Genomic DNA, 11,783 nt, shown 5'->3' with positions numbered 1-11,783 from the left:
AATTTGTTTTGTACAGTATGTTTTTCAAGCATCGCTCTCTTGAAAAATTACACCAGTCGGGATTTTGTGACGTCACGACTCGGGTTTCACGAAATTTGTGGCCAGGCTTCAAACGTTTTATTTAAATAAACACAGTTGTATTGACTATTACTTGTAACTGTAAGCGTCATGTTGTGTATTGGCCGTTGTAGCTGAAGTGGGAAGTTTCTTTTTGTGCATTTATTTATAATTTTGTTATATGCAAAAGGTATGCGGTGAAGCACAGAATACGTCAGTATTGTGACGTGGACGCTATATAGTAGGTATACAGCAATACAACAGTGCTTAAAAATGTCTAATACTGCGGCCACGTTTCACTGCTTGGAAGTATTGGAAAAGGAATTCGATAAAGCGTTTGTTGACCTTGATGTATTGCTCGGGGAAGTAGAATTTGACGAGAGCGATGAGGTTATAGTGGAGGCTCGTGAAAAGATGAATACTTTGAGTTCATGTTTCTCTCAGCTTTGCCACAAAACACAAACTACAGCACAGACCAATGCAAAACTGGAGGTAGCATATTTATGTTTTATTTTTATGTTTAATTTGAGTACTTTTTGACTAATTTGCACGATTTCTTTTTTTTGTAAGACTCATTCTAATTGCACTCTTACTCAAATTAGTCCTGTACTCATTTGTTTAAATCTATAATCTTCTCTGATGTCTGAGGATAATTTTGAAACCGAAACATTTAAAATAAAGACAATTGTGTCATATTTATGGGCTGTAATATTTGTACTGAAACTGTCTAGAAATCTGTGTTTCATGTACAGGTACCGAAGTCCTGTACTGATATAAAGGTGTTGCATAATTGTTAACTATAATTTTAATGTACTACTACTATGTACACCGTAAACAAGATACAACAATATTTTAAAACCAGGAGTAATTGTTGCAGGCAGATGCAGTGAATACTAAAACAGAGTTGATTACTGCACAAGCAAATTTTGAAGCAAGTAAGGTTGAAACTTCAAGCCTCGTCCGTCAACTACACACATTACAACTTCAACTACACACGGCGACATCGGCAGACGCAAATTTTAACCCAAAAACTATCACTGATAAACTTGTAAGTAGGAAAATCTATTAAAAAATAATTGTTTTTTTTTAATTAAACTGAAATTATTTAACACTTTCACAAATAGATTTATTAAACCTTTTTCTTTTCTTATTTTTATAAGTGCTTGTAGGAATTACAGTTTAAATAAATAACAGTTTTTTTTTTTTTTTTAATAGGATACTGAATTAGAGGCATTTCGTATGAATGCAAGAAAAGAAGCAAGGTATTCAGAAGAAATTAATAATCTGAAACAAGATAACTACGCGATAACCAAAAAAGTTGCAGCTTTGGAAAGCGAATTATATGGCGCAAGATTGGCTGCCAAGTATTTGGATAAAGAGCTGGCAGGAAGGTGGGAGCTTCTGTTCACAGTCATACCTGTTGCTAACACAATGAATACCTGTATACTACAATCATGCTTCTTTTATTGTGTTTGTTATATTACAGAACAACAGGTCTTTTAAAGCTTTGTAAACTTTCTTCTGCTTGTTTTACCGTCATGATAATGCTGTTTATTTTCCAAGTAGTAAATTTGTTTTTATAAGTTTTGTTAAAACTTAGCAACACTTGAAATAGGGCCAGGTAAATAAGTTTATGTATTCTACTTTGGCATAACGAAAGCTGTTTAATAAATTATTCAACACTTGTATTACAGAATACAGCAGATCCAACTTCTTGGCAGGAACATTAAACCTCCTAACTTTGAGAAGATGTGGCATCAATTAGAGGCTGAAATTCACCTACATCGACACAAAACAGTTATACGTGCATGCAGAGGAGCCACTAAACAACCAAGCCAGCTTAAACAGCAGGTACTGTGGTACTGGAGTGCTACTTTGTTTGTTTAGTGTTGGGTGCAAGTAACATCCACGCTTTTTAATTTAATTTTTTCCCACACAATTTATTTATAGTGTGTTTTAACAACCGGTAATTTGCTGCTGATTTCCTTCTAATTGTTCTTTAAACATAAAGATCTGCGCTATCATTTTTGAAAAGATAAATTAAAATTATGTTATGAGGTGTAGGCTGTAACTGTATAGTGGGATTCTGCGTGGACAAACTATTAATCCATATTTATTCTTCAAGCAACCTGTGCCAGTCAGTAACCATGGTGTTGGAGAAGTGAGGAAACTTACAATTCAAAAATCACATGAAGAAGGATTAGGCATTTCCATCACTGTAAGCATGTTAACCAGTATTTACTAATGTCGTAAACTATTTCAGTGTAATAAAAAAATCATGTTTGCATTACTGCTGTAAAATTGGCTTTCCACACATCTTAATAGCTATTTTATGTTAACAAACTGTACGGACTCAAAACACACGAACTTTACAACTTGTCTTAACACAGGGCGGTCGTGAACATGGAGTACCGATTCTTGTTTCTGAAATTCACGAAGGGGCAATTGTAGATAGGACAGGTGGTTTGTATGTAGGGGATGCTATCCTATCTGTAAATGGGGTGGACCTACGCCATGCTAAACATCAAGATGCTGTGGATGCATTATCTCAACAGGTAGTATGTTTGTTCAGATAGGTCAATGTAATTTTGTGGTTTAAACCATATTTGCATCCATTACAATGCAAATGAGATATGGCAATACTCAATACAACAGTACCATTACCAACTGTCATGTCTAAAACTGAGTGCAAGATGATGTAATGCATCTGTTGTGTACACACTGCGCACAATGATTTGTGTATATTTTATGCACATCAACTTTGTAGCAAATCAAGCAAAATTAAAATTTTGTTTTGGTTTTCCAATCCTATTTGTGACTGTTTCATAAACAAATCCTGATCACTATTAAAGTTATAACCAACATAAGAACTGACAGCCAAGTTTTATCTGTACTATTGTTAATTATTCAATAACTATGACAGGTTGAATCAGTAACCCTGGAAGCTGTGTATGTCAATCCTGATGATGGAACAGAGGAAGATGATGTCAGTTATGGAGTAGAGGTTGCAGGAGAGAATGAAAACTCTGTGGCAGAAAATGCAGAGACTTCTGCATCAGATGTAATCAAACACATTGACACAGTTTTGTAAGTTATTAGGGGTTTTTAAATGTTTATCATTACCGTTTATCCTGTACTTGTTATAATTTAGCCTAGCTTATTTGTTTAGACATAGAACAGCAAGAAAAAACTAAATTATGGTGTAAACTTTAGGTGGTAAAACGTATTATGTCATCCCAATTTGTAAAACTTTTAATGTGACTTCTATTTTATCAAAGTTCCTAATTAAACTTTATTTGTGCAGAGATACTTCACAACAATCAACCAAAAGTGAGGTTTTGAATTCAAATAATGGATCCATAGCAGCATCTGATGTTAGTGATGTGGCATCCATACGTGATTATACAACACCATCAGTCCCTCCACCTTCATCTGAAGCTGGAAGCAGATAATCATCTTCCTTTTAAATTGGTTTCTGTAACACCACCTTTGTAATCCATTGGGGTTAAATATGGCAGTCTAGATTGTGCAATAATTGTACAACTACGCAAACAGTTTGAACTTCACAAATGCTTTTAAGCGGTGCAGCATAAAAAGCATGCCGTAAGGTTCTTTAACAACTTTATTTATTATGTATTCTGCTTCCTGGTTAATCTGTGCTGGATGATAAAACTTGTATTTATATCGTTATTTTTAAAGGTATATTTAAACTATACAACCTAAGCTTTTTATTTTTGTTTTCATCAATAGTGTACTGTATGTATATGTGGATGAACTTTTCTTTAAGTTAAACCATACATGGTTATACCACAAGAAAGTAATATACGAATATCACCACCGAACATATGCTGTAGTGTAAGTTATGCATGGTTATATGCAAGAATTACTTCAATATTTTAAGTAGAAATAAACCTGTTCACATATACTACTTATTCGCCTATAAATCAAACACATCCCAAGCAGGTAATTGCATAGGTAAATGACTGGTCAATTCTTGGATAACAGGGGTAATGCAATCTGCTAATAATAGACTGCCTGTATCATTTAGATGCAAACCATCAGATAGATATTTCTTTAGGTCTGCAGTGTTCATCAGGGCACTCCATAAGTCAATATATTTGCAGCCAGCCGTATTGGCAACCTAGAAAAAGAGAAAGAAAACGTTCAACTATACATTTAATTAGCAAAACATTAAGTTTATGTTAGTAATGAACCATGAATCCATGCTGTACCAATGCCTAAAAATAGTATTATTGGCTACTGTAATTTATAGTATATAGGTCTGAAGTTGAAACAACTTTAACCTTTTTGCAGACTTCAGCATACTTTTCTGTCACTTTCAATTTTCGATCTGATGTGTCATATGGTAACCCCATTTCCTTCATTTTTATTAACCACAACTGAAAAGTAACGTGAAACAGGATCAATACACACTTTTTTAACAGAATAACACTGTAATGCAATACAACAAAAGAACTCACAGCTTCATCTACTGGTGGTGGGGATATAAATATTATTTTTTCTTTAGAAACACCATGATCAACACAATGTTTGATCATTTTCTTCAGGTTGTCTTCATAATCATTCAATGGAACATGCTGCCATTTATTCATGTCCTCCAAGCTAGCGTCATTTGCCCCAAAGAATATGGTGATTACTGCAACATTCTAAATAAAAAAGTGTGTGTTATATACACTACAGTATAGTCTTAGTCATAATAATATAATGTTTTATCTGTGTATAAAGTCATGTGTATAATATATCGTATATTATAACAATATATTGTTTTTATCTTTATAATTTCTTGTAAATTTATTGTACATTTAAATTTTCATCTGTGTCAACACTCAACACTTACCTGCAAAAGAGATTGATCCAAAGCCTTGTCCAGCACTTTAACCGCGAAATTAGTATTGTAACCAGAATATCCCCTGTTCATGACGTCACATTTTCGCTGCAAAAGGCTACTTATCCGCACTGCCCAACCTAAACCCTCGTAACCATGCTGGGTTAAAGAATCTCCGAATAGTATAACGCGCGGCCAGGTACCCATACTGACAGTTTACTAAAGTGGCCTAGTCGTATATCAATGTTCTAAATTCTTTCTTCTGAAATCGAAATAAACAGCCTAATTACAAATTTCTTGGTAATGAAATGTTTGCATCGTAAACTTCAACTTTTAGCATAAGCAAATGTCCAATCTGTGGACTTTAAAGTTCTACGTCATGTGTACTTTGAGTATTCGCACCCGATTCGACCCGTGATTAGCCTTAGACATGAGAGAAAGTTCGACAAATATTAGCGCATGAATGGGCGCAAAATAATACTTTCATACCATAGCGGTACGCGATTAACGCTATATATGGTTAAGTGCGTGATGTTGAATATAAAGCGAAAACGTGAGGCATTTAAATTATGACATTGGCAAAACAGTTAATTAGGGTTACCGTGTCTGTAGGTATTTGCAGTGAATTGTAGAATTGAAAAAGGTAAAAAGCATTAGTTTGGCAACATATTCTTGCTTTGTTTTAGGTTATTAATAGAGTACCAATTACCAGATTTGGTTCATTCAGTGCGCCTTTTAAGCTTTTTATTCCATCCAAACGATGCAGATTGTACTAAAGAACGTAGATTTGTGCCAAAAGTAGCCCTGCTGTATATTTAAACATTCTCCAGTCAATCTTAACACAGGTTGAGGGTCTCCTTTTTCATATTTGTTTTTCATACTTCCCCTCTGTAACTATTCCCCCCGGCTACTTCCCCCCCATGACCTTTCCCCCCGGCTACTTCCCCCCATGACCTTTCCCCCGGCTACTTCCCCCCATGACCTTTCCCCCCAGCTACTTCCCCCATGACCTTTCCCCCCAGCTACTTCCCCCCATGACCATTCCCCCCGGCTACTTCCCCTCCGTAACTATTCACCCCGGCTACTTCTCCCCCATGACCATTCCTCCCGGCTACTTCCCCCATGACCATTCCTTCCGGCTACTTCCCCCCATTACCATTCCTCCTGGCTACTCCCCGCATGACCTTTCCCCCCGGCTACTTCCCCCATGACCTTTCCCCCCAGCTACTTCCCCCCATGACCATTCCTCCCGGCTACTTCCCCACCATGACCATTCCCCCGGCTACTTACCCCATGACCATTCCCCCCCGCTACTTACTCCATGACCATTCCTCCTGGCTACTTCCCCCATGACCATTCCTCCCGGCTACTTCCCCCATGACTATTCCCCTCCGTGACCATTCCCCGGCTACTTCCCCTCCGTGACTATTCACCCGGCTACTTTCCCCCATGACTATTCCCCCCGGCTACTTCCCCTCCATGACTATTCTCCCCAGCTACTTCCCCTCCGTGACTATTCACCCAGCTAATTTCCCCCATGACCATTCCCCCCCACTACTTTCCCTCCGTGACTATTCACCCAGCTACTTCCCCCATGACTATTCACCCTGACTTCCCCCATGACTATTCCCCCGGCTACTTCCCCTCATGACTATTCCCCCCCGGCTAATTCCTCCATGACTATTCTCCCCGGCTACTTCCCCTCCGTGTCTATGCACCCCGCTACTTCCCCTCCGTGACTATTCACCCGGCTAATTTCCCCATGACCATTCCCCCCGCTACTTTCCCCCGTGACTATTCCCCCCCATGACTATTTCACCCGGCTACTTCCCCCCATGACCATTCCCCCGGCTATTTCTCCCCATGACCATTCCCCTCGGCTACTTCCCCTCGGTGACCATTCCCCCCGGCTACTTCCCCTCCGTGACTATTCCCCCCGGTTACATCCCCTCGGCTACTTCCTCCCCATGACCATCCCCCCCGGTTACATCCCCTCCGTGACTTTTCCCCTCGGCTACTTCCCCCCGACTACTTCCCCTCCGTGACTATTCCCCCGGGTTACTTCCCCTCGGTGACCATTCCCCTCGGCTACTTCCCCCCATGAGCATTCCCCCGGTTACATCCCCTCGGTGACCATTCCCCTCGGCTACTTCCCCCCCCATGACCATTCCCCCCGGTTACATCCCCTCGGTGACCATTCCCCTCGGCTACTTCCCCCCATGACCATTCCCCACGGCTACTTCCCCTCTGTAACTATTTCCCTCCGTCGCTTTACCAGTTACCCTCTGTACAATTGGTGTAATGTGTAAGTAAAAGTTAGAATGATGAGATTGAAATGAGTTCTATTTATATTTTAACGTTGTAGTGTTTATAGTTTAATGATAACTAACCTATGATAGAATGATGGGCGAGGCCTATTATGTAAATATTAAATAACATTCTTTTACAGAATAAAGATACGATGTGGTCCATTTAAAGTTAAAGTTCCGGGTAAAAGAAAAAAATCTACATCGTTGTTGTATGACACATTCTACTTAGCTGGCACAAACGTTAAATCATACCCCCCTTTCATGTTCACACACACCTTCATGTTCACATACCAACAAGTTAAAGTCATGCACCAGTGATTTCTCTGCAACTGGTATCATAAATGATATGGAGAGAAATGACACAGGTTATACCTTTGTACCCAATGAACTTTTTTCAAAATTGACTCATTTTTAATTTGTATTTTGATATTAGATTCAAAGACATACAAGGAAAAACGAATGGGTTTATCAAAATGCTGGAGAGAGCTGGAGCCAAATTACTGTTGATACAGAGCCACGAACGCCTTTAATTACAAAGAATTCTTATGTGGATTTTATGTGTGATCTAATTGAAGTGAATAAAATGAGGCACTGGACTCTGTTACTAATGAAAGTGATGATGATGATGATGATGAATGTGAATAAAACATTATGTAAAACTGATTTTATCTAAAATTCTCTGTGTTGTAAGATCAAGAAGTCTTAAAACGTAGCTTCTATTCTATCAAGTGTAAAGTTGAAGAAGTGTCGGACGGTGCACAACATTTGGCGGTTGTATTAAAACAGTCAACCATTAAGTCCCTTATAAACTATAGTATGGTGGAATAAGATGGCATAGCGTAGGCAAGAAAAAAAAAAATTTTTATGTTTGTTTATCACCAAATGGGAGGAGGAAAGAGAATAAAATCATGTTCTATCTTACCCCACCCTACTATAAATAAAAAGAGAGAGAGAGAGAGATATTTTAACTGGTAACAGATGCCTTCAAAATTCAAATAATAATGAATAAAAGATTGTAATAAAGGATATTTTATATACATATTAGTGTAGTAAGTCATCTGAAACATACCTGAATCCTTATTACGCACACATATCTGTACAAAGTATAATACAACTGCACAGGCGTACATAGGTTTTAAAATCTTCAACAGCAGATTACTCATGAAATTTCGCAATTTTGTGCTACAGTAAGGTGGCGCTGCAGAGCACTTATGCTTGGCCTGTTATCAAGTGTATCACTTCACGCAACAGATAGAAGTTGAACTATTGGCCCTATTAAAAACTAAGAATGCTATAGGAAAAATGCAAATGGTGAAATGTAAACGTGCGGCGGTGATTCGAACATCGAATTCAGGTCGGGTGAGATGCAAACGTGCGGCGGTGATTTCCAATATCGAATTCAGGTCGGGTGAAATGCGAACGTGCGGCGGTGATTCGAACATCGAATTCAGGTCGGGTGAAATGCGAACGCGTACGGTGGTGATTCGAACAACGAATTCAGGTCGGGTGAGATGCGAACGTGCGGCGGTGATTCGAACATCGAATTCAGGTCGGGTGAAATGCGAACGTGCGGCGGTGATTCGAACATCGAATTCAGGTCGGGTGAGATGCGAACGTGCGACGATGATTCGAACATCGAATTCAGGTCGGGTGAGATGCGAACGTGCGGCGGTGATTCGAACATCGAATTCAGGTCGGGTGAAATGCGAACGTGCGGCGGTGATTCGAACATCGAATTCATGTCGGGTGAGATGCGAACGTGCGACGATGATTCGAACATCGAATTCAGGTCGGGTGAGATGCGAACGTGCGGCGGTGATTCGAACATCGAATTCAGGTCGGGTGAGATGCGAACGTGCGGCGGTGATTCGAACATCGAATTCATGTCGGGTGAGATGCGAACGTGCGGCGGTGACTTCGAACATCGAATTCAGGTCGGGTGAGATGCGAACGTGCGGCGGTGATTCGAACATCGAATTCATGTCGGGTGAAATGCGAACGTGCGGCGGTGATTCGAACATCGAATTCAGGTCGGGTGAGATGCGAACGTGCGGCGGTGATTCGAACATCGAATTCAGGTCGGGTGAGATGCGAACGTGCGGCGGTGATTTGAACATCGAATTCAGGTCGGGTGAGATGCGAACGTGCGGCGGTGATTTCGAACATCGAATTCAGGTCGGGTGAGATGCGAACGTGCGGCGGTGATTTCAACATCGAATTCAGGTCGGGTGAAATGCGAACGTGCGGCGGTGAATTCGAACATCGAATTCAGGTCGGGTGAGATGCGAACGTGCGGCGGTGATTCGAACATCGAATTCATGTCGGGTGAAATGCGAACGTGCGGCGGTGATTTCGAACATCGAATTCAGGTCGGGTGAGATGCGAACGTGCGGCGGTGATTCGAACATCGAATTCAGGTCGGGTGAGATGCGAACGTGCGGCGGTGATTTGAACATCGAATTCAGGTCGGGTGAGATGCGAACGTGCGGCGGTGATTCGAACATCGAATTCATGTCGGGTGAAATGCGAACGTGCGGCGGTGATTTCGAACATCGAATTCAGGTCGGGTGAGATGCGAACTTGCGGCGGTGATTCGAACATCGAATTCATGTCGGGTGAAATGCGAACGTGCGGCGGTGATTTCGGACATCGAATTCAGGTCGGGTGAAATGCGAACGTGCGGCGGTGATTCGAACATCGAATTCAGGTCGGGTGAGATGCGAACGTGCGGCGGTGATTTCCAACATCGAATTCAGGTCGGGTGAGATGCGAACATGCGGCGGTGATTCGAACATCGAATTCAGGTCGGGTGAGATGCAAACGTGCGGCGGTGATTTCCAACATCGAACTTAGGTCGGGTAAAACGCGAACGTGCGGCGGTGATTCGAACATCGAAGTAAGTTAGGAACACGAGTCCGGGGTATACATTTCATAAACACACAAATTTACCGCAACTTCCATCTGTTGCGCGAAGATATACGCTCGATAACAGGCTAAGCATAAGTGCTCTGCAGCGCCACCCTACTGTAGCACAAAATTGCGAAATTTCATGAGTAATCTGCTGTTGGAGATTTTAAAAACTATGTCCGCCTGTGCAGTTGTATTATACTTTGTACAGATATGTGTGCGTAATAAGGATTCAGGTATGTTTCAGATGACTTACTACAATAATATGTATATAAAATATCCTTTATTACGATCAGAATAAAAATATGTTGTAATAGTTTTGGCATAATCACAGTTCAACAGAGTAAAAAGAATTGTTTAAATACACAGTAAAAAAAATTGTTTAGAAACACAGTAGAAAAAAATGTTTAGATACACAGTAGAAATTTTTTTTAAATACACAGTAGAAAGAATTGTTTAAATACACAATGGAAAGAAGAACTATCGTACTCCACCGCCCCACTCTACTATATAAACTTAATTTTCCTGCATGGCCGTGTCCAATTCTTCTTGGAATTCAGCCAATCATTATTTTCTTCCATCACAATCTTTATTTGGTTGCATTCTATATGAATTTCTCTGAAAAAAATTAAATACTACTATTTCAAACCCCTTTATTATATGATAACAAGAATAAAAGTGAATGTAAACTGAGTACATGTCCACAAACAAAAGACACACTAAAAGTGTAAATCAAAGTACTATCGAAAAAGCTTTTTTCCTAATTCATTACCAAAACATAGTTTAACCTTTAAAGCATACCTATGTATATGCATGTATTATTGCTTTCTTAAACCATGGGTCTGGAACGAGGAACCTATGTGAATCCAGATATAGGATAAATTCAATCTTGGCATGATTGTTACAACTTTTTTCGTGACTTTCCATAACATAACAATCCATTTGTAACAACAATCAACTAAAATAATCCAATCGTAACAAGCATGCTAGGAAATGCCAGGTGACAATTATTTTGATTGCTTGTACTTGTTTACCAAGATATATTTGCAAAATGTAATCTTAGCCAAAAAGTTTCCAAACCCATGGCTCACAGCCTCACAGTATACTTATTTCCAAAAATCTAAACACTTACTGGTGCAGCAAAAGTTTCAAATTTTCTTTATATTGAATCAATTTCTTGCATGCTGCTGGGCCATATCCGGACGGGCATTTAAATGGTATCCCACCGGGCAAACCATTCATTTTCAATCAAAACTCATAGATTTTCGAATATGGCATTCTTGCTGTTTGCCCAACAGCTTCTGCTGTAAAGATTAAATTTTAAGTATTAGAAACTGCAATACAAAATCTTGACAGCAATATAACAGTTTAAATAATTACTCATAATATTTTTCATTGTAGATTTTTCGAACCTCTGTTTTAAGTTTTCCTAGCACTTCGTGCTTATTCTCTTTTTCTTGTGGAATAGACACATTAAGTCACATAAAGCGGAGAGCTAAATTTGGTATTAATATTTTATTATATAGCTATTATAGTTTTTTTTTAAATGAAAGGTATCAATTGAGCAGGAGTACTGGTTTTTCGAATAAACAAAAGATGTTTAAACGTGAACACACCGGATATTGGTTCATGTGGGACAGACAGGGGGAATAGTCACCGAGGGG

The 11,783-nt window shown here is 39.5% G+C and overlaps 2 protein-coding genes and 1 long non-coding RNA gene across 5 annotated transcripts; 2 read left to right on the top strand and 1 right to left on the bottom strand.

Moving 5' to 3' along the window:
* The first annotated feature begins 177 nt into the window (after nucleotides 1–177).
* Nucleotides 178–3,985, top strand: LOC149737035 (Golgi-associated PDZ and coiled-coil motif-containing protein-like). Its single transcript, XM_089875978.1, has 8 exons — nucleotides 178–549; nucleotides 935–1,105; nucleotides 1,273–1,448; nucleotides 1,752–1,908; nucleotides 2,183–2,275; nucleotides 2,448–2,612; nucleotides 2,981–3,144; nucleotides 3,362–3,985. The coding sequence occupies exons 1-8, from the start codon at nucleotides 331–333 to the stop codon at nucleotides 3,507–3,509; spliced, it is 1,293 nt and encodes a 430-aa protein (XP_089732104.1). The 5' UTR covers nucleotides 178–330; the 3' UTR covers nucleotides 3,510–3,985.
* Nucleotides 3,762–5,553, bottom strand: LOC149737034 (isoamyl acetate-hydrolyzing esterase 1 homolog). The gene is made up of 4 exons (XM_089875988.1): nucleotides 4,916–5,553; nucleotides 4,539–4,724; nucleotides 4,362–4,457; nucleotides 3,762–4,198 (listed from the first exon to the last, which is right to left on the bottom strand). Exons 1-4 carry the CDS (start codon nucleotides 5,108–5,110, stop codon nucleotides 3,995–3,997), a joined length of 681 nt encoding a protein of 226 aa, XP_089732114.1. The 5' UTR covers nucleotides 5,111–5,553; the 3' UTR covers nucleotides 3,762–3,994.
* A 31-nt stretch (nucleotides 5,554–5,584) lies between these two features.
* LOC149737033 (uncharacterized) lies at nucleotides 5,585–7,875 on the top strand. 3 transcript variants are annotated; one of them, XR_016384849.1, is made up of 3 exons: nucleotides 5,585–5,748; nucleotides 7,353–7,577; nucleotides 7,646–7,875. It is a non-coding gene; the product is annotated as an uncharacterized LOC149737033 (long non-coding RNA). The 3 variants fall into 3 exon arrangements; XR_016384850.1 differs by lacking the exon at nucleotides 5,585–5,748 and adding an exon at nucleotides 6,522–7,208; XR_016384848.1 differs by lacking the exon at nucleotides 5,585–5,748 and having other exon boundaries at nucleotides 7,215–7,577.
* The last annotated feature ends 3,908 nt before the right edge of the window (nucleotides 7,876–11,783 follow it).

This window comes from Ciona robusta, chromosome 4 (assembly GCF_009617815.1).
Source record: "Ciona robusta chromosome 4, ASM961781v2".
In the NCBI taxonomy this organism is placed as follows: Eukaryota; Metazoa; Chordata; class Ascidiacea; order Phlebobranchia; family Cionidae; genus Ciona; species Ciona robusta.
Note: the sequence above shows the minus strand (reverse complement) of the source record. Positions and strands in the feature narration are given on the sequence as shown.

Excerpts from the sequence above, each read along its gene's own strand:
- LOC149737035 (XM_089875978.1), top strand. The coding sequence starts at position 331 with ATGTCTAATACTGCGGCCACGTTTCACTGCTTGGAAGTATTGGAAAAG. Across the intron at positions 1,449-1,751 it reads GATAAAGAGCTGGCAGGAAG|AATACAGCAGATCCAACTTC; the intron begins GTGGGAGCTTCT and ends CTTGTATTACAG. Across the intron at positions 2,276-2,447 it reads GATTAGGCATTTCCATCACT|GGCGGTCGTGAACATGGAGT; the intron begins GTAAGCATGTTA and ends GTCTTAACACAG.
- LOC149737034 (XM_089875988.1), bottom strand. The coding sequence starts at position 5,110 with ATGGGTACCTGGCCGCGCGTTATACTATTCGGAGATTCTTTAACCCAG. Across the intron at positions 4,725-4,915 it reads TGGATCAATCTCTTTTGCAG|AATGTTGCAGTAATCACCAT; the intron begins GTAAGTGTTGAG and ends TTTTTTATTTAG. Across the intron at positions 4,458-4,538 it reads CACCACCAGTAGATGAAGCT|TTGTGGTTAATAAAAATGAA; the intron begins GTGAGTTCTTTT and ends GTTACTTTTCAG.